The sequence below is a fragment of the Oncorhynchus nerka genome, linkage group LG6 (genome assembly GCF_034236695.1).
Source record: "Oncorhynchus nerka isolate Pitt River linkage group LG6, Oner_Uvic_2.0, whole genome shotgun sequence".
NCBI classification, from domain to species: Eukaryota; Metazoa; Chordata; class Actinopteri; order Salmoniformes; family Salmonidae; genus Oncorhynchus; species Oncorhynchus nerka.
Window position 1 is genome coordinate 91,383,205 of NC_088401.1, and position 23,752 is coordinate 91,406,956.

Sequence of the window (23,752 nt, forward strand, 5' to 3'; positions counted from 1 at the left end):
GATGGAGAGGACAGAGACAACACCTGTCAGAGATATAGACCAGCCCTACAGCCAGACTGATGAACTCCACGATGGGGAGGACAGAGACAACACCTGTCAGAGATATAGACCAGCCCTACAGCCAGACTGATGAACTCCACGATGGAGAGGACAGAGACAACACCTGTCAGAGATATAGACCAGCCCTACAGCCAGACTGATGAACTCTAGGATACCTAGAGAGGACAGAGACAACACCTGTCAGAGATATAGACCAGCCCTACAGCCAGACTGATGAACTCCACGATGGAGAGGACAGAGACAACACCTGTCAGAGATATAGACCAGCCCTACAGCCAGACTGATGAACTCCACGATGGGGAGGACAGAGACAACACCTGTCAGAGATATAGACCAGCCCTACAGCCAGACTGATGAACTCCACGATGGGGAGGACAGAGACAACACCTGTCAGAGATATAGACCAGCCCTACAGCCAGACTGATGAACTCCAAGATGGAGAGGACAGAGACAACACCTGTCAGAGATATAGACCAGCCCTACAGCCAGACAGCCAGACTGATGAACTCCACGATGGGGAGGACAGAGACAACACCTGTCAGAGATATAGACCAGCCCTACAGCCAGACTGATGAACTCCACGATGGGGAGGACAGAGACAACACCTGTCAGAGATATAGATCAGCCCTACAGCCAGACTGATGAACTCCACGATGGAGAGGACAGAGACAACACCTGTCAGAGATATAGACCAGCCCTACAGCCAGACTGATGAACTCCATGAAGGGGAGGACAGAGACAACACCTGTCAGAGATATAGACCAGCCCTACAGCCAGACTGATGAACTCCAGATGGGGAGGACAGAGACAACACCTGTCAGAGATATAGACCAGCCCTACAGCCAGACTGATGAACTCCACGATGGAGAGGACAGAGACAACACCTGTCAGAGATATAGACCAGCCCTACAGCCAGACTGATGAACTCCACGATGGAGAGGACAGAGACAACACCTGTCAGAGATATAGACCAGCCCTACAGCCAGACTGATGAACTCCACGATGGAGAGGACAGAGACAACACCTGTCAGAGATATAGACCAGCCCTACAGCCAGACTGATGAACTCCACAATGGAGAGGACAGAGACAACACCTGTCAGAGATATAGACCAGCCCTACAGCCAGACTGATGAACTCTAGGATGGAGAGGACAGAGACAACACCTGTCAGAGATATAGACCAGCCCTACAGCCAGACTGATGAACTCCACGATGGAGAGGACAGAGACAACACCTGTCAGAGATATAGACCAGCCCTACAGCCAGACTGATGAACTCCACGATGGGGAGGACAGAGACAACACCTGTCAGAGATATAGACCAGCCCTACAGCCAGACTGATGAACTCCACGATGGAGAGGACAGAGACAACACCTGTCAGAGATATAGACCAGCCCTACAGCCAGACTGATGAACTCTAGGATGGAGAGGACAGAGACAACAACTGTCAGAGATATAGACCAGCCCTACAGCCAGACTGATGAACTCCACGATGGAGAGGACAGAGACAACACCTGTCAGAGATATAGACCAGCCCTACAGCCAGACTGATGAACTCCACGATGGGGAGGACAGAGACAACACCTGTCAGAGATATAGACCAGCCCTACAGCCAGACTGATGAACTCCACGATGGAGAGGACAGAGACAACACCTGTCAGAGATATAGACCAGCCCTACAGCCAGACTGATGATCTCTAGGATGGAGAGGACAGAGACAACACCTGTCAGAGATATAGACCAGCCCTACAGCCAGACTGATGAACTCCACGATGGGGAGGACAGAGACAACACCTGTCAGAGATATAGACCAGCCCTACAGCCAGACTGATGAACTCCACGATGGAGAGGACAGAGACAACACCTGTCAGAGATATAGACCAGCCCTACAGCCAGACTGATGAACTCCACGATGGAGAGGACAGAGACAACACCTGTCAGAGATATAGACCAGCCCTACAGCCAGACTGATGATCTCTAGGATGGAGAGGACAGAGACAACACCTGTCAGAGATATAGACCAGCCCTACAGCCAGACTGATGAACTCCACGATGGGGAGGACAGAGACAACACCTGTCAGAGATATAGACCAGCCCTACAGCCAGACTGATGAACTCCACGATGGAGAGGACAGAGACAACACCTGTCAGAGATATAGACCAGCCCTACAGCCAGACTGATGAACTCTAGGATACCTAGAGAGGACAGAGACAACACCTGTCAGAGATATAGACCAGCCCTACAGCCAGACTGATGAACTCCACGATGGAGAGGACAGAGACAACACCTGTCAGAGATATAGACCAGCCCTACAGCCAGACTGATGAACTCCACGATGGGGAGGACAGAGACAACACCTGTCAGAGATATAGACCAGCCCTACAGCCAGACTGATGAACTCCACGATGGAGAGGACAGAGACAACACCTGTCAGAGATATAGACCAGCCCTACAGCCAGACTGATGAACTCCAAGATGGAGAGATATAGACCAGCCCTACAGCCAGACAGAGACAACACCTGTCAGAGATATAGACCAGCCCTACAGCCAGACTGATGAACTCCACGATGGGGAGGACAGAGACAACACCTGTCAGAGATATAGACCAGCCCTACAGCCAGACTGATGAACTCCACGATGGGGAGGACAGAGACAACACCTGTCAGAGATATAGACCAGCCCTACAGCCAGAATGATGAACTCCACGATGGGGAGGACAGAGACAACACCTGTCAGAGATATAGACCAGCCCTACAGCCAGACTGATGAACTCCAAGATGGGGAGGACAGAGACAACACCTGTCAGAGATATAGACCAGCCCTACAGCCAGACTGATGAACTCCACGATGGAGAGGACAGAGACAACACCTGTCAGAGATATAGACCAGCCCTACAGCCAGACTGATGAACTCCACGATGGAGAGGACAGAGACAACACCTGTCAGAGATATAGACCAGCCCTACAGCCAGACTGATGAACTCCACGATGGAGAGGACAGAGACAACACCTGTCAGAGATATAGACCAGCCCTACAGCCAGACTGATGAACTCCACAATGGAGAGGACAGAGACAACACCTGTCAGAGATATAGACCAGCCCTACAGCCAGACTGATGAACTCTAGGATACCTAGAGAGGACAGAGACAACACCTGTCAGAGATATAGACCAGCCCTACAGCCAGACTGATGAACTCCACGATGGAGAGTACAGAGACAACACCTGTCAGAGATATAGACCAGCCCTACAGCCAGACTGATGAACTCCACGATGGGGAGGACAGAGACAACACCTGTCAGAGATATAGACCAGCCCTACAGCCAGACTGATGAACTCCACGATGGAGAGGACAGAGACAACACCTGTCAGAGATATAGACCAGCCCTACAGCCAGACTGATGAACTCTAGGATACCTAGAGAGGACAGAGACAACACCTGTCAGAGATATAGACCAGCCCTACAGCCAGACTGATGAACTCCACGATGGAGAGGACAGAGACAACACCTGTCAGAGATATAGACCAGCCCTACAGCCAGACTGATGAACTCCACGATGGGGAGGACAGAGACAACACCTGTCAGAGATATAGACCAGCCCTACAGCCAGACTGATGAACTCCACGATGGAGAGGACAGAGACAACACCTGTCAGAGATATAGACCAGCCCTACAGCCAGACTGATGATCTCTAGGATGGAGAGGACAGAGACAACACCTGTCAGAGATATAGACCAGCCCTACAGCCAGACTGATGAACTCCACGATGGGGAGGACAGAGACAACACCTGTCAGAGATATAGACCAGCCCTACAGCCAGACTGATGAACTCCACGATGGAGAGGACAGAGACAACACCTGTCAGAGATATAGACCAGCCCTACAGCCAGACTGATGAACTCCACGATGGAGAGGACAGAGACAACACCTGTCAGAGATATAGACCAGCCCTACAGCCAGACTGATGATCTCTAGGATGGAGAGGACAGAGACAACACCTGTCAGAGATATAGACCAGCCCTACAGCCAGACTGATGAACTCCACGATGGGGAGGACAGAGACAACACCTGTCAGAGATATAGACCAGCCCTACAGCCAGACTGATGAACTCCACGATGGAGAGGACAGAGACAACACCTGTCAGAGATATAGACCAGCCCTACAGCCAGACTGATGAACTCTCAGGATACCTAGAGAGGACAGAGACAACACCTGTCAGAGATATAGACCAGCCCTACAGCCAGACTGATGAACTCCACGATGGAGAGGACAGAGACAACACCTGTCAGAGATATAGACCAGCCCTACAGCCAGACTGATGAACTCCACGATGGGGAGGACAGAGACAACACCTGTCAGAGATATAGACCAGCCCTACAGCCAGACTGATGAACTCCACGATGGAGAGGACAGAGACAACACCTGTCAGAGATATAGACCAGCACTACAGCCAGACTGATGAACTCCAAGATGGAGAGGACAGAGACAACACCTGTCAGAGATAGACCAGCCCTACAGCCAGACTGATGAACTCCACGATGGGGAGGACAGAGACAACACCTGTCAGAGATATAGACCAGCCCTACAGCCAGACTGATGAACTCCACGATGGGGAGGACAGAGACAACACCTGTCAGAGATATAGACCAGCCCTACAGCCAGAATGATGAACTCCACGATGGGGAGGACAGAGACAACACCTGTCAGAGATATAGACCAGCCCTACAGCCAGACTGATGAACTCCACGATGGGGAGGACAGAGACAACACCTGTGAGAGATATAGACCAGCCCTACAGCCAGACTGATGAACTCCACGATGGGGAGGACAGAGACAACACCTGTCAGAGATATAGATCAGCCCTACAGCCAGACTGATGAACTCCACGATGGAGAGGACAGAGACAACACCTGTCAGAGATATAGACCAGCCCTACAGCCAGACTGATGAACTCCATGAAGGGGAGGACAGAGACAACACCTGTCAGAGATATAGACCAGCCCTACAGCCAGACTGATGAACTCCAAGATGGGGAGGACAGAGACAACACCTGTCAGAGATATAGACCAGCCCTACAGCCAGACTGATGAACTCCACGATGGGGAGGACAGAGACAACACCTGTCAGAGATATAGACCAGCCCTACAGCCAGACTGATGAACTCCACGATGGAGAGGACAGAGACAACACCTGTCAGAGATATAGACCAGCCCTACAGCCAGACTGATGAACTCTAGGATACCTAGAGAGGACAGAGACAACACCTGTCAGAGATATAGACCAGCCCTACAGCCAGACTGATGAACTCCACGATGGAGAGGACAGAGACAACACCTGTCAGAGATATAGACCAGCCCTACAGCCAGACTGATGAACTCCACGATGGGGAGGACAGAGACAACACCTGTCAGAGATATAGACCAGCCCTACAGCCAGACTGATGAACTCCACGATGGAGAGGACAGAGACAACACCTGTCAGAGATATAGACCAGCACTACAGCCAGACTGATGAACTCCAAGATGGAGAGGACAGAGACAACACCTGTCAGAGATATAGACCAGCCCTACAGCCAGACTGATGAACTCCACGATGGGGAGGACAGAGACAACACCTGTCAGAGATATAGACCAGCCCTACAGCCAGACTGATGAACTCCACGATGGGGAGGACAGAGACAACACCTGTCAGAGATATAGACCAGCCCTACAGCCAGAATGATGAACTCCACGATGGGGAGGACAGAGACAACACCTGTCAGAGATATAGACCAGCCCTACAGCCAGACTGATGAACTCCACGATGGGGAGGACAGAGACAACACCTGTGAGAGATATAGACCAGCCCTACAGCCAGACTGATGAACTCCACGATGGGGAGGACAGAGACAACACCTGTCAGAGATATAGATCAGCCCTACAGCCAGACTGATGAACTCCACGATGGAGAGGACAGAGACAACACCTGTCAGAGATATAGACCAGCCCTACAGCCAGACTGATGAACTCCATGAAGGGGAGGACAGAGACAACACCTGTCAGAGATATAGACCAGCCCTACAGCCAGACTGATGAACTCCAAGATGGGGAGGACAGAGACAACACCTGTCAGAGATATAGACCAGCCCTACAGCCAGACTGATGAACTCCACGATGGAGAGGACAGAGACAACACCTGTCAGAGATATAGACCAGCCCTACAGCCAGACTGATGAACTCCACGATGGAGAGGACAGAGACAACACCTGTCAGAGATATAGACCAGCCCTACAGCCAGACTGATGAACTCCACGATGGAGAGGACAGAGACAACACCTGTCAGAGATATAGACCAGCCCTACAGCCAGACTGATGAACTCCACAATGGAGAGGACAGAGACAACACCTGTCAGAGATATAGACCAGCCCTACAGCCAGACTGATGAACTCTAGGATACCTAGAGAGGACAGAGACAACACCTGTCAGAGATATAGACCAGCCCTACAGCCAGACTGATGAACTCCACAATGGAGAGGACAGAGACAACACCTGTCAGAGATATAGACCAGCCCTACAGCCAGACTGATGAACTCCACGATGGGGAGGACAGAGACAACACCTGTCAGAGATATAGACCAGCCCTACAGCCAGACTGATGAACTCCACGATGGAGAGGACAGAGACAACACCTGTCAGAGATATAGACCAGCCCTACAGCCAGACTGATGAACTCTAGGATACCTAGAGAGGACAGAGACAACACCTGTCAGAGATATAGACCAGCCCTACAGCCAGACTGATGAACTCCACGATGGAGAGGACAGAGACAACACCTGTCAGAGATATAGACCAGCCCTACAGCCAGACTGATGAACTCCACGATGGGGAGGACAGAGACAACACCTGTCAGAGATATAGCCCAGCCCTACAGCCAGACTGATGAACTCCACGATGGAGAGGACAGAGACAACACCTGTCAGAGATATAGACCAGCCCTACAGCCAGACTGATGAACTCCACGATGGGGAGGACAGAGACAACACCTGTCAGAGATATAGACCAGCCCTACAGCCAGACTGATGAACTCCACGATGGGGAGGATAGAGACAACACCTGTCAGAGATATAGATCAGCCCTACAGCCAGACTGATGAACTCCACGATGGAGAGGACAGAGACAACACCTGTCAGAGATATAGACCAGCCCTACAGCCAGACTGATGAACTCCACGATGGGGAGGACAGAGACAACACCTGTCAGAGATATAGACCAGCCCTACAGCCAGACTGATGAACTCCACGATGGAGAGGACAGAGACAACACCTGTCAGAGATATAGACCAGCCCTACAGCCAGACTGATGAACTCCACGATGGAGAGGACAGAGACAACACCTGTCAGAGATATAGACATTTACATTTACATTTACATTTAAGTCATTTAGCAGACGCTCTTATCCAGAGCGACTTACAAATTGGTGCTTTCACCTTATGACATCCAGTGGAACAGCCACTTTACAATAGTGCATCTAGGTCTTTTAAGGGGGGGTGAGAAGGATTACTTTATCCTATCCTAGGTATTCCTTAAAGAGGTGGGGTTTCAGGTGTCTCCGGAAGGTGGTGATTGACTCCGCTGTCCTGGCGTCGTGAGGGAGTTTGTTCCACCATTGGGGGGCCAGAGCAGCGAACAGTTTTGACTGGGCTGAGCGGGAACTGTACTTCCTCAGTGGTAGGGAGGCGAGCAGGCCAGAGGTGGATGAACGCAGTGCCCTTGTTTGGGTGTAGGGCCTGATCAGAGCCTGGAGGTACTGAGGTGCCGTTCCCCTCACAGCTCCGTAGGCAAGCACCATGGTCTTGTAGCGGATGCGAGCTTCAACTGGAAGCCAGTGGAGAGAGCGGAGGAGCGGGGTGACGTGAGAGAACTTGGGAAGGTTGAACACCAGACGGGCTGCGGCGTTCTGGATGAGTTGTAGGGGTTTAATGGCACAGGCAGGGAGCCCAGCCAACAGCGAGTTGCAGTAATCCAGACGGGAGATGACAAGTGCCTGGATTAGGACCTGCGCCGCTTCCTGTGTGAGGCAGGGTCGTACTCTGCGGATGTTGTAGAGCATGAACCTACAGGAACGGGCCACCGCCTTGATGTTATTTGAGAACGACAGGGTGTTGTCCAGGATCACGCCAAGGTTCTTAGCGCTCTGGGACGAGGACACAATGGAGTTGTCAACCGTGATGGCGAGATCATGGAACGGGCAGTCCTTCCCCGGGAGGAAGAGCAGCTCCGTCTTGCCGAGGTTCAGCTTGAGGTGATGGTCCGTCATCCACACTGATATGTCTGCCAGACATGCAGAGATGCGATTCGCCACCTGGTCGTCAGAAGGGGGAAAGGAGACGATTAATTGTGTGTCGTCTGCATAGCAATGATAGGAGAGACCATGTGAGGTTATGACAGAGCCAAGTGACTTGGTGTATAGCGAGAATAGGAGAGGGCCTAGAATAGAGCCCTGGGGGACACCAGTGGTGAGAGCACGTGGTGAGGAGACGGATTCTCGCCACGCCACCTGGTAGGAGCGACCTGTCAGGTAGGACGCAATCCAAGCGTGGGCCGCGCCGGAGATGCCCAACTCGGAGAGGGTGGAGAGGAGGATCTGATGGTTCACAGTATCGAAGGCAGCCGATAGGTCTAGAAGGATGAGAGCAGAGGAGAGAGAGTTAGCTTTAGCAGTGCGGAGCGCCTCCGTGATACAGAGAAGAGCAGTCTCAGTTGAATGACTAGTCTTGAAACCTGACTGATTTGGATCAAGAAGGTCATTCTGAGAGAGATAGCGGGAGAGCTGGCCAAGGACGGCACGTTCAAGAGTTTTGGAGAGAAAAGAAAGAAGGGATACTGGTCTGTAGTTGTTGACATCGGAGGGATCGAGTGTAGGTTTTTTCAGAAGGGGTTCAACTCTCGCTCTCTTGAAGACGGGAGGGACGTAGCCAGCGGTCAGGGATGAGTTGATGAGCGAGGTGAGGTAAGGGAGAAGGTCACCGGAGATGGTCTGGAGAAGAGAGGAGGGGATAGGGTCAAGCGGGCAGGTTGTTGGGCGGCCGGCCGTCACAAGACGCGAGATGTCATCTGGAGAGAGAGGGAGAAAGAGGTCAGAGCACAGGGTAGGGCAGTGTGAGCAGAACCAGCGGTGTCGTTTGACTTAGCAAACGAGGATCGGATGTCGTCGACCTTCTTTTCAAAATGGTTGACGAAGTCATCTGCAGAGAGGGAGGAGGGGGGAGGGGAGGAGGATTCAAGAGGGAGGAGAAGGTGGCAAAGAGCTTCCTAGGGTTAGAGGCAGATGCTTGGAATTTAGAGTGGTAGAAAGTGGCTTTAGCAGCAGAGACAGAGGAGGAAAATGTAGAGAGGAGGGAGTGAAAGGATGCCAGGTCCGCAGGGAGGCGAGTTTTCCTCCATTTCCGCTCGGCTGCCCGGAGCCCTGTTCTGTGAGCTCGCAATGAGTCGTCGAGCCACGGAGCGGGAGGGGAGGACCGAGCCGGCCTGGAGGATAGGGGACATAGAGAGTCAAAGGATGCAGAAAGGGAGGAGAGGAGGGTTGAGGAGGCAGAATCAGGAGATAGGTTGGAGAAGGTTTGAGCAGAGGGAAGAGATGATAGGATGGAAGAGGAGAGAGTAGCGGGGAGAGAGAGCGAAGGTTGGGACGGCGCGATACCATCCGAGTAGGGGCAGTGTGGGAAGTGTTGGATGAGAGCGAGAGGGAAAAGGATACAAGGTAGTGGTCGGAGACTTGGAGGAGTTGCAATGAGGTTAGTGGAGGAACAGCATCTAGTAAAGATGAGGTCGAGCGTATTGCCTGCCTTGTGAGTAGGGGGAAGGTGAGAGGGTGAGGTCAAAAGAGGAGAGGAGTGGAAAGAAGGAGGCAGAGAGGAATGAGTCAAAGGTAGACGTGGGGAGGTTAAAGTCGCCCAGAACTGTGAGAGGTGAGCCGTCCTCAGGAAAGGAGCTTATCAAGGCATCAAGCTCATTGATGAACTCTCCGAGGGAACCTGGAGGGCGATAAATGATAAGGATGTTAAGCTTGAAAGGGCTGGTAACTGTGACAGCATGGAATTCAAAGGAGGCGATAGACAGATGGGTAAGGGGAGAAAGAGAGAATGACCACTTGGGAGAGATGAGGATCCCGGTGCCACCACCCCGCTGACCAGAAGCTCTCGGGGTGTGCGAGAGCACGTGGGCGGACGAAGAGAGAGCAGTAGGAGTAGCGGTGTTGTCTGTGGTGATCCATGTTTCCGTCAGAGCCAAGAAGTCGAGGGACTGTCAGAGATATAGACCAGCCCTACAGCCAGACTGATGAACTCCACGATGGGGAGGACAGAGACAACACCTGTCAGAGATATAGACCAGCCCTACAGCCAGACTGATGAACTCCACGATGGGGAGGACAGAGACAACACCTGTCAGAGATATAGACCAGCCCTACAGCCAGACTGATGAACTCCACGATGGGGAGGACAGAGACAACACCTGTCAGAGATATAGACCAGCCCTACAGCCAGACTGATGAACTCTAGGATACCTAGAGAGGACAGAGACAACACCTGTCAGAGATATAGACCAGCCCTACAGCCAGACTGATGAACTCTAGGATACCTAGAGAGGACAGAGACAACACCTGTCAGAGATATAGACCAGCCCTACATCCAGACTGATGAACTCTAGGATACCTAGAGAGGACAGAGACAACACCTGTCAGAGATATAGACCAGCCCTACAGCCAGACTGATGAACTCTAGGATACCTAGAGAGGACAGAGACAACACCTGTCAGAGATATAGACCAGCCCTACAGCCAGACTGAGGAACTCTAGGATACCTAGAGAGGACAGAGACAACACCTGTCAGAGATATAGACCAGCCCTACAGCCAGACTGATGAACTCCACGATGGGGAGGACAGAGACAACACCTGTCAGAGATATAGACCAGCCCTACAGCCAGACTGATGAACTCCACGATGGGGAGGACAGAGACAACACCTGTCAGAGATATAGACCAGCCCTACAGCCAGACTGATGAACTCCACGATGGGGAGGACAGAGACAACACCTGTCAGAGATATAGACCAGCCCTACAGCCAGACTGATGAACTCCACGATGGGGAGGACAGAGACAACACCTGTCAGAGATATAGACCAGCCCTACAGCCAGACTGATGAACTCCACGATGGGGAGGACAGAGACAACACCTGTCAGAGATATAGACCAGCCCTACAGCCAGACTGATGAACTCCACGATGGGGAGGACAGAGACAACACCTGTCAGAGATATAGACCAGCCCTACAGCCAGACTGATGAACTCCACGATGGAGAGGACAGAGACAACACCTGTCAGAGATATAGACCAGCCCTACAGCCAGACTGATGAACTCCACGATGGGGAGGACAGAGACAACACCTGTCAGAGATATAGACCAGCCCTACAGCCAGACTGATGAACTCCACGATGGGGAGGACAGAGACAACACCTGTCAGAGATATAGACCAGCCCTACAGCCAGACTGATGAACTCCACGATGGGGAGGACAGAGACAACACCTGTCAGAGATATAGACCAGCCCTACAGCCAGACTGATGAACTCCACGATGGGGAGGACAGAGACAACACCTGTCAGAGATATAGACCAGCCCTACAGCCAGACTGATGAACTCTAGGATACCTAGAGAGGACAGAGACAACACCTGTCAGAGATATAGACCAGCCCTACAGCCAGACTGATGAACTCCACGATGGGGAGGACAGAGACAACACCTGTCAGAGATATAGACCAGCCCTACAGCCAGACTGATGAACTCCACGATGGGGAGGACAGAGACAACACCTGTCAGAGATATAGGCCAGCCCTACAGCCAGACTGATGAACTCCACGATGGGGAGGACAGAGACAACACCTGTCAGAGATATAGACCAGCCCTACAGCCAGACTGATGAACTCTAGGATACCTAGAGAGGACAGAGACAACACCTGTCAGAGATATAGACCAGCCCTACAGCCAGACTGATGAACTCTAGGATACCTAGAGAGGACAGAGACAACACCTGTCAGAGATTTAGACCAGCCCTACAGCCAGACTGATGAACTCTAGGATACCTAGAGAGGACAGAGACAACACCTGTCAGAGATATAGACCAGCCCTACAGCCAGACTGATGAACTCTAGGATACCTAGAGAGGACAGAGACAACACCTGTCAGAGATATAGACCAGCCCTACAGCCAGACTGATGAACTCTAGGATACCTAGAGAGGACAGAGACAACACCTGTCAGAGATATAGACCAGCCCTACAGCCAGACTGATGAACTCCACGATGGGGAGGACAGAGACAACACCTGTCAGAGATATAGACCAGCCCTACAGCCAGACTGATGAACTCCACGATGGGGAGGACAGAGACAACACCTGTCAGAGATATAGACCAGCCCTACAGCCAGACTGATGAACTCCACGATGGGGAGGACAGAGACAACACCTGTCAGAGATATAGACCAGCCCTACAGCCAGACTGATGAACTCTAGGATACCTAGAGAGGACAGAGACAACACCTGTCAGAGATATAGACCAGCCCTACAGCCAGACTGATGAACTCTAGGATACCTAGAGAGGACAGAGACAACACCTGTCAGAGATATAGACCAGCCCTACAGCCAGACTGATGAACTCTAGGATACCTAGAGAGGACAGAGACAACACCTGTCAGAGATATAGACCAGCCCTACAGCCAGACTGATGAACTCTAGGATACCTAGAGAGGACAGAGATAACACCTGTCAGAGATATAGACCAGCCCTACAGCCAGACTGATGAACTCTAGGATACCTAGAGAGGACAGAGACAACACCTGTCAGAGATATAGACCAGCCCTACAGCCAGACTGATGAACTCCACGATGGGGAGGACAGAGACAACACCTGTCAGAGATATAGACCAGCCCTACAGCCAGACTGATGAACTCCACGATGGGGAGGACAGAGACAACACCTGTCAGAGATATAGACCAGCCCTACAGCCAGACTGATGAACTCCACGATGGGGAGGACAGAGACAACACCTGTCAGAGATATAGACCAGCCCTACAGCCAGACTGATGAACTCCACGATGGGGAGGACAGAGACAACACCTGTCAGAGATATAGACCAGCCCTACAGCCAGACTGATGAACTCCACGATGGGGAGGACAGAGACAACACCTGTCAGAGATATAGACCAGCCCTACAGCCAGACTGATGAACTCTAGGATACCTAGAGAGGACAGAGACAACACCTGTCAGAGATTTAGACCAGCCCTACAGCCAGACTGATGAACTCTAGGATACCTAGAGAGGACAGAGACAACACCTGTCAGAGATATAGACCAGCCCTACAGCCAGACTGATGAACTCTAGGATACCTAGAGAGGACAGAGACAACACCTGTCAGAGATATAGACCAGCCCTACAGCCAGACTGATGAACTCTAGGATACCTAGAGAGGACAGAGACAACACCTGTCAGAGATATAGACCAGCCCTACAGCCAGACTGATGAACTCCACGATGGGGAGGACAGAGACAACACCTGTCAGAGATATAGACCAGCCCTACAGCCAGACTGATGAACTCCACGATGGGGAGGACAGAGACAACACCTGTCAGAGATATAGACCAGCCCTACAGCCAGACTGATGAACTCCACGATGGGGAGGACAGAGACAACACCTGTCAGAGATATAGACCAGCCCTACAGCCAGACTGATGAACTCCACGATGGGGAGGACAGAGACAACACCTGTCAGAGATATAGACCAGCCCTACAGCCAGACTGATGAACTCCACGATGGAGAGGACAGAGACAACACCTGTCAGAGATATAGACCAGCCCTACAGCCAGACTGATGAACTCCACGATGGGGAGGACAGAGACAACACCTGTCAGAGATATAGACCAGCCCTACAGCCAGACTGATGAACTCCACGATGGGGAGGACAGAGACAACACCTGTCAGAGATATAGACCAGCCCTACAGCCAGACTGATGAACTCCACGATGGGGAGGACAGAGACAACACCTGTCAGAGATATAGACCAGCCCTACAGCCAGACTGATGAACTCCACGATGGGGAGGACAGAGACAACACCTGTCAGAGATATAGACCAGCCCTACAGCCAGACTGATGAACTCTAGGATACCTAGAGAGGACAGAGACAACACCTGTCAGAGATATAGACCAGCCCTACAGCCAGACTGATGAACTCCACGATGGGGAGGACAGAGACAACACCTGTCAGAGATATAGACCAGCCCTACAGCCAGACTGATGAACTCCACGATGGGGAGGACAGAGACAACACCTGTCAGAGATATAGACCAGCCCTACAGCCAGACTGATGAACTCCACGATGGGGAGGACAGAGACAACACCTGTCAGAGATATAGACCAGCCCTACAGCCAGACTGATGAACTCTAGGATACCTAGAGAGGACAGAGACAACACCTGTCAGAGATATAGACCAGCCCTACAGCCAGACTGATGAACTCTAGGATACCTAGAGAGGACAGAGACAACACCTGTCAGAGATATAGACCAGCCCTACAGCCAGACTGATGAACTCTAGGATACCTAGAGAGGACAGAGACAACACCTGTCAGAGATATAGACCAGCCCTACAGCCAGACTGATGAACTCTAGGATACCTAGAGAGGACAGAGATAACACCTGTCAGAGATATAGACCAGCCCTACAGCCAGACTGATGAACTCTAGGATACCTAGAGAGGACAGAGACAACACCTGTCAGAGATATAGACCAGCCCTACAGCCAGACTGATGAACTCCACGATGGGGAGGACAGAGACAACACCTGTCAGAGATATAGACCAGCCCTACAGCCAGACTGATGAACTCCACGATGGGGAGGACAGAGACAACACCTGTCAGAGATATAGACCAGCCCTACAGCCAGACTGATGAACTCCACGATGGGGAGGACAGAGACAACACCTGTCAGAGATATAGACCAGCCCTACAGCCAGACTGATGAACTCCACGATGGGGAGGACAGAGACAACACCTGTCAGAGATATAGACCAGCCCTACAGCCAGACTGATGAACTCCACGATGGGGAGGACAGAGACAACACCTGTCAGAGATATAGACCAGCCCTACAGCCAGACTGATGAACTCCACGATGGGGAGGACAGAGACAACACCTGTCAGAGATATAGACCAGCCCTACAGCCAGACTGATGAACTCCACGATGGGGAGGACAGAGACAACACCTGTCAGAGATATAGACCAGCCCTACAGCCAGACTGATGAACTCTAGGATACCTAGAGAGGACAGAGACAACACCTGTCAGAGATATAGACCAGCCCTACAGCCAGACTGATGAACTCTAGGATACCTAGAGAGGACAGAGACAACACCTGTCAGAGATATAGACCAGCCCTACAGCCAGACTGATGAACTCTAGGATACCTAGAGAGGACAGAGACAACACCTGTCAGAGATATAGACCAGCCCTACAGCCAGACTGATGAACTCCACGATGGGGAGGACAGAGACAACACCTGTCAGAGATATAGACCAGCCCTACAGCCAGACTGATGAACTCCACGATGGGGAGGACAGAGACAACACCTGTCAGAGATATAGACCAGCCCTACAGCCAGACTGATGAACTCCACGATGGGGAGGACAGAGACAACACCTGTCAGAGATATAGACCAGCCCTACAGCCAGACTGATGAACTCTAGGATACCTAGAGAGGACAGAGACAACACCTGTCAGAGATATAGACCAGCCCTACAGCCAGACTGATGAACTCTAGGATACCTAGAGAGGACAGAGACAACACCTGTCAGAGATATAGACCAGCCCTACAGCCAGACTGATGAACTCTAGGATACCTAGAGAGGACAGAGACAACACCTGTCAGAGATATAGACCAGCCCTACAGCCAGACTGATGAACTCTAGGATACCTAGAGAGGACAGAGATAACACCTGTCAGAGATATAGACCAGCCCTACAGCCAGACTGATGAACTCTAGGATACCTAGAGAGGACAGAGACAACACCTGTCAGAGATATAGACCAGCCCTACAGCCAGACTGATGAACTCCACGATGGGGAGGACAGAGACAACACCTGTCAGAGATATAGACCAGCCCTACAGCCAGACTGATGAACTCCACGATGGGGAGGACAGAGACAACACCTGTCAGAGATATAGACCAGCCCTACAGCCAGACTGATGAACTCCACGATGGGGAGGACAGAGACAACACCTGTCAGAGATATAGACCAGCCCTACAGCCAGACTGATGAACTCCACGATGGGGAGGACAGAGACAACACCTGTCAGAGATATAGACCAGCCCTACAGCCAGACTGATGAACTCCACGATGGGGAGGACAGAGACAACACCTGTCAGAGATATAGACCAGCCCTACAGCCAGACTGATGAACTCCACGATGGGGAGGACAGAGACAACACCTGTCAGAGATATAGACCAGCCCTACAGCCAGACTGATGAACTCCACGATGGGGAGGACAGAGACAACACCTGTCAGAGATATAGACCAGCCCTACAGCCAGACTGATGAACTCCACGATGGGGAGGACAGAGACAACACCTGTCAGAGATATAGACCAGCCCTACAGCCAGACTGATGAACTCTAGGATACCTAGAGAGGACAGAGACAACACCTGTCAGAGATATAGACCAGCCCTACAGCCAGACTGATGAACTCTAGGATACCTAGAGAGGACAGAGACAACACCTGTCAGAGATATAGACCAGCCCTACAGCCAGACTGATGAACTCTAGGATACCTAGAGAGGACAGAGACAACACCTGTCAGAGATATAGACCAGCCCTACAGCCAGACTGATGAACTCCACGATGGGGAGGACAGAGACAACACCTGTCAGAGATATAGACCAGCCCTACAGCCAGACTGATGAACTCTAGGATACCTAGAGAGGACAGAGACAACACCTGTCAGAGATATAGACCAGCCCTACAGCCAGACTGATGAACTCTAGGATACCTAGAGAGGACAGAGACAACACCTGTCAGAGATATAGACCAGCCCTACAGCCAGACTGATGAACTCTAGGATACCTAGAGAGGACAGAGACAACACCTGTCAGAGATATAGACCAGCCCTACAGCCAGACTGATGAACTCTAGGATACCTTGAGAGGACAGAGACAACACCTGTCAGAGATATAGACCAGCCCTACAGCCAGACTGATGAACTCTAGGATACCTAGAGAGGACAGAGACAACACGTTACACCATACATACTAGATTTGGCCGATATACCATTTATACCGTATACTGTTTATGCCGTATACTGTTTATACCGTATACTGTTTATACCGTATACTGTTTATACCATTTATACCATTTATACCGTATACTGTTTATACCATTTATACCGTATACTGTTTATACCATTTATACCGTATACTGTTTATACCATTTATACCGTATACTGTTTATACCGTATACTGTTTATACCGTATACTGTTTATACCGTATACTGTTTATACCATTTATACCGTATACTGTTTATACCGTATACTGTTTATACCGTATACTGGGGTATTTCGAAATACCGACTGTATCATTTTCAATAACGTAAAATAAAATAAAGAAGAGCAATGCTTAGAACTAGAAGTTATACGGATTTAATCTGTGTTGGGGTTCGGGAGGTGATCACGGAGTAGGCCGGGAGGGGGACCTGGCTCAGGGCTAGCTTCGTGGCTGGGTCACTCGGTGGCAGCTGGCTCAGGGCTAGCTTCGTGGCTGGGTCACTCGGTGGCAGCTGGCTCAGGGCTAGCTTCGTGGCTGGGTCACCCCGCTGGCAGCTGGCTCAGGGCTAGCTTCGTGGCTGGGTCACTCGGTGGCAGCTGGCTCAGGGCTAGCTTCGTGGCTGGGTCACTCGGCTGGCTAGCTGTGATGATCAGGAGTAAAGGTCCAGGGTTTAGGCAGGAATCCGACGTTGTAGTAGAGAAACAATCCGATACTGGCAAGTATTATCCAGGCTAAAACAAACAGCTGGTGTCTGTGCAGAGGGTAAAGGCCGCTAGCAGTGGCTGACAATGACTAAATAGCTAGTCGCTAATTAGGTGGTTAGCTTCTGATGGATGTTCTGGTTATAAGGAATAAGAAAAAAATATATATCTTTTTTAAAGCGGATCCGTTATCGCATTGGGTGAGGCGGGTTACCTGAAGGTATATTTAATTTTTTAAAATGAAAAAGAGATTGAAAATAAATTGAAATATTTGGAGAAAAAAAGATGAAAAATACAAAAGGACACAAGACAAAACCACGTCTGCACCACCTTGGAAAGTTTGATACAGTTCATTGGAGAAGTTGAGGCACTGAGGAATGCGCACTGAATATCCAGAGCTTTCCGAACCCTAGAGGGGAGCTCCTGAACACTCAGTGCTCTCTGAGCCATGGCTCGCTTTCAGGTGGAAACCTGTAGGAAAACACTGAACAAGACGACAAAACATTGCAGAGCTTTTGCGAAGCGTGGACGTTATAAGGTGCGACTCTGTGATCAGCCGTCCAACTTCTGGAGAGCAACAGTGTTTAGAGCTCGATAACACACAGTCTGTCCTAGCCTGGGTGACTGGCCTGGGTGACTGGCCTGGGTGACTGGCCTGGGGGACTGGCCTGGGGGACTAGCCTGGGTGACTAGCCTGGGTGACTAGCCTGGGTGACTAGCCTGGGTGACTAGCCTGGGTGACTAGCCTGGGTGACTCTGGTATAAAGTAGTGCGCTATATAGGGAATAGGGTTCCATAGGGCCCTGGTCTAAAGTAGTGCACTATATAGGGAATAGGGTTCCATAGGGCTCTGGTCTAAAGTAGGGAATATGGTGCCATTTGAGATGTAGCCAATGATAGGGACTGAGTTGTGGACAGCTGATCTCAGTCGTTATGTGGTGCAGAGAGAAACAGAAGCTCCCCACTAGTTCTAGATGTTTCACTTTATGGTCTTCGTCCCAAATGGCACCCTATAATTCCCTTTATAGTGTGCTACTTTTGACCAGAGCCCATAGACAGAACACATTGAATGTTTTCCCACAGTATTTGGTCTCTACCTGAAGCCTGAACAGGGATGTTTTCTAATAGTTTATATAAACTGTGGATAAACACTACCACAGCTGATGCAGAACTATAACATAATACTGATGTTATTAGTGTTTAACGTCCGGCCCTCCCCTGGCCAGGACAAGACAACACCTGGGCATGTAGTGTAGTGCACTATGTCATGTAATGTAGTGCACTACTTTTGACCAGGGCAATAGGATGCAAACAGCCTCATCCTGCTCCCTAATTCTCTACGATGATGCTGCCAGGGAACGAAAGACCAGCTCTCTCTCTGATCCTCTACATTTAAGTCATTTAGCAGACGCTCTTATCCAGAGCGACTTACTCTACGATGATGCTGCCAGGGAATGAAAGACCAGCTCTCTCTCTGATCCTCTACGATGATGCTGCCAGGGAATGAAAGACCAGCTCTCTCCGATCCAGTACGATGATGCTGCCAGGGAACGAAAGACCAGCTCTCTCTCTGATCCTCTACGATGATGCTGCCAGGGAACGAAAGACCAGCTCTCTCTCTGATCCTCTACGATGATGCTGCCAGGGAATGAAAGACCAGCTCTCTCTCTCTGATCCTCTACGATGATGCTGCCAGGGAATGAAAGACCAGCTCTCTCTGATCCTCTACGATGATGCTGCCAGGGAATGAAAGACCAGCTCTCTCTCTGATCCTCTACGATGATGCTGCCAGGGAACGAAAGACCAGCTCTCTCTCTGATCCTCTACGATGATGCTGCCAGGGAATGAAAGACCAGCTCTCTCTCTGATCCTCTACGATGATGCTGCCAGGGAACGAAAGACCAGCTCTCTCTCTGATCCTCTACGATGATGCTGCCAGGGAATGAAAGACCAGCTCTCTCTCTCTGATCCTCTACGATGATGCTGCCAGGGAATGAAAGACCAGCTCTCTCTGATCCTCTACGATGATGCTGCCAGGGAATGAAAGACCAGCTCTCTCTGATCCTCTACGATGATGCTGCCAGGGAATGAAAGACCAGCTCTCTCTCTGATCCTCTACGATGATGCTGCCAGGGAATGAAAGAGCAGCTCTCTTTGATCCTCTACGATGATACTGCCAGGGAATGAAAGAGCAGAACTCTCTGATCCTGGTGACATTATTCATTTTAATCAAATCCATCTCCTCTGTCTCTCTTCTCTCTCCCAGCCTCCCAGCACTGACACCTGCTCTAACCCAAAGTGAAGCCAGAAACAAACACCATCCGGGTTGGGGCAGACCACCCAACCCTCTCTAGACCTCCTCAGCTCCGTTTATCCCTGTTCAGCCCTGTTCAGCCCTCCTCAGCCCTGTTTATCCCTCCTCAGCCCTGTTTATCCCTGTTCAGCCCTCCTCAGCCCCGTTGATCCCTGTTCAGCCCTGTTCAGCCCTGTTTATCCCTGTTTATCCCTGTTCAGCCCTCCTCAGCCCTGTTTATCCCTGTTCAGCCCTGTTTATCCCTGTTCAGCCCTCCTCAGCCCTGTTCAGCCCTCCTCAGCCCTGTTCAGCCCTGTTCAGCCCTCCTCAGCCCTGTTTATCCCTGTTCAGCCCTGTTTATCCCTGTTCAGCCCTGTTCAGCCCTCCTCAGCCCTGTTTATCCCTGTTCAGCACTCCCCAGCCCTGTTCAGCCCTCCTCAGACCTGTTCAGCCCTCCCCAGCCCTGTTCAGCACTCCCCAGCCCTGTTCAGAGCACTCCCCAGCCCTGTTCAGCACTCCTCAGCCCTGTTCAGCACTCCTCAGCCCTCCTCAGCCCTGTTCAGCCCTCCTCAGCCCTCCTCAGCCCTGTTCAGCACTCCCCAGCCCTGTTCAGCCCTGTTCAGCACTCCCCAGCCCTCCTCAGCCCTCCTCAGCACTCCTCAGCACTCCTCAGCACTCCTCAGCCCTGTTCAGCCCTCCTCAGCCCTGTTCAGCCCTCCTCAGCCCTGTTCAGCACTCCCCAGCCCTGTTCAGCCCTGTGTATCCCTGTTCAGCCCTCCCCAGCCCTGTTCAGCCCTCCTCAGCCCTGTTCAGCACTCCCCAGCCCTGTTCAGCCCTGTTTAGCCCTCCCCAGCGCTGTTTATCCCTGTTCAGCCCTCCCCAGCCCTGTTCAGCACTCCTCAGCCCTGTTCAGCACTCCTCAGCCCTGTCCAGCCCTCCTCAGCCCTGTCCATCCCTGTTCAGCCCTCCTCAGCCCTGTTTAGCCCTCCTCACCCTTGTTCAGACCTGTACACCACCGGCTCTCTCTGTCTCTCTCTGTCCCCATCTCTCTCTCAATTAAATTAAATTCAAATTCAATTCAACTCTCTTTCTCTCTCCCTATGTCTCTCTCCCCATCTGTCTCCCTCCCTCTCTCCTCATATCTCTGTCTCTCTCATCACTCTCTCCCCATCACTCTTTCCATCTCATCACTCTCTCCCATCACTCTCTCCCCATCTCACTCTCTCTCCATCAATCTTTCCCCAACTCTCTCTTTCTCTCCGTGGCAGGCAGGCAGTGAGCCTAACAGAGAAGCTGCACCTGCAGAATGACTGCATGAACAAGAGATGCAGAGAATGTGATTTTTTCTCTGTGACCTCATGTGTCTGTGATAGTGATTGGAACCACACCTCCAATGATTCGTATTAATAGTAGAATTAGGAGAGAGAGAGCCGGTATGGTCCCTTTGAACCAGTTAAACAGAGAACCAGACCATTGCCTGTCCAGCTCTCTCTCTCTCTCTCTCTCTCTGAGGGGAGCCACCTGCCTGCCCGGTGCTCCCGCGCCCCGCTGAGGGTGGGTTGGACGGGGGAAGGAAGGCATGTGGCTGTCCTGCTGACTGGATAACACACACACACACACACACACACACACACACACACACACACACACACACACACACACACACACACACACACACACACACACCAGAAATCCTTCAGCAATATGACTAATCACATTCTGAGAAGTGGGCCATAATAGGAATCAAATGGCCTGCAGTAAAATCCTTCTGTTACCGGTTAAATATAACACATATTCTGTTACCGGTTCAATATATAACACATCTTCTGTTACCGGTTAAATAGGACACATCTTCTGTTACCGGAAAGACAGAAAAAGCTGCTGCTCTATCATCAAAGGCACCTCAACTGCTTGTGAAAGGAAACCCGGCAAATAAATAACCAGGTGTCAAATTTAAAAGATGTTGCTCTTGGTCTTTGCGCACAAAACCACACCAAGTTCACATGCAACTGGTGGAAGCTTACCGAATCTGCTGTGGTCCTGTCTTGTCCCGTACACGGTCCCGTTGGGGAATATCTCCAGCTGGAATCCGGTTCGACAGTACAGCTGCCTCCGCCGCAGAATCCCTTTAAGGTGCTCGAATTCCGTCAGCGAGCCTCGCTGTAACCTCCCCTCGATCTGTCCCAGCCTCTCATCCAGTAACCCCGCTGGCGCCTCTGCCAAGGGCATACTTCCTAGTGCGGGGAAACTCTGTAAATCCAAGTCGAGTGTCCCTAGAAAGCCCCCAACCTCCGACATGGCGCACAACTGAAGGGATCTGTTAATGCAATTAAAATGTCCGTTGAATCAAGGAAGTTTATCGTTCAACATAGGAAGTCAAATCCCGTGCGCAAAAAGCCACGAAGGTATGCAACCCGGCGTAATGCGTATTTCACCTCCTCCTCAACTTCGGTAAATCGGTTCCTTTATTTAATGACGTGTCCTTTACTACTCATCACTTAGATTAGTGTGCTTATCAAACGGACAGGCTGGTTATATACATCATGGCTTTTCAAATGCAAGCCACGCCTGGCTGGCATCCCCGCTTTGCGTGCCGCATCATGAGTTTACTGAAAAAATATATCGTTTCATTCCAACTTTGATTATTGTATGATGCTGCTGCAGCCTTTGTGCTTTTCGCTCTGGCCTCGTCCTGATGCCGCTGTAGGATCACTGGTCTTCTGATCTGTAGCAGGACAACCCCCCTGCTCGGCTCTCTGTGTCTTTCTGCTGATAAAACCACCACGGAACCAAGAGCAGGAAACTGGTGATAGTTTGTGGTGCATTGAAATAAGGAACAGATTCCGGAATGAAAGCCGCAATCATCATTAAAAAACGGATGGAAGTTGACACAGAGCTGATAAACTACATGTTTCAGTGCATCATACTACCACATTCAGAATCCATCCATATAGAACTCGTAAAAGACCTCTAAACCGCTTGACGTCGTATCACTATATCACTTCTATCTCAAACGGCACCGGTGACTCTGTTATTTTCCCTCTGAAGAAAGTCAAAGAGAGGTTTCCTCATGTCTTGTGCGGATTTCAAACAGAAAAGCTCCATTCAACTTGGTCCCATTTTATAGCGGTGTCAGTCAGTCACACTCACCGTCACTCAGTCAGTCAGTCAGTCACTCTGTCAGTCAGTCAGTCACTCTGTCAGTCAGTCCGTCAGTCTGTCAGTCAGTCACTCTGTCAGTCAGACAGTCAGTCAGTCAGTCACTCTGTCAGTCCGTCAGTCACTCTGTCCGTCAGTCAGTCTGTCAGTCAGTCACTCTGTCAGTCAGACAGTCAGTCTGTCTGTCAGTCAGTCAGTCAGT

General features: G+C 51.0%; 1 protein-coding gene across 2 annotated transcripts in view; it reads right to left on the reverse strand.

Annotated features, from left to right (window-relative positions):
- fgf16 (fibroblast growth factor 16) overlaps positions 1 to 23,297 on the reverse strand; it is a 61,422-nt gene extending 38,125 nt beyond the window's left edge. The window contains exon 1 of one of the 2 annotated variants that reach the window (XM_065020012.1): positions 22,416 to 23,297. In XM_065020012.1, coding sequence (XP_064876084.1) covers positions 22,416 to 22,689 — 274 coding nt within the window. In that variant the 5' untranslated portion in view covers positions 22,690 to 23,297. The remainder of the gene's footprint in view (positions 1 to 22,415) is intronic. The other variant, XM_065020011.1, reaches the window with a different exon arrangement.
- Between the last annotated feature and the right edge of the window lie 455 nt (positions 23,298 to 23,752).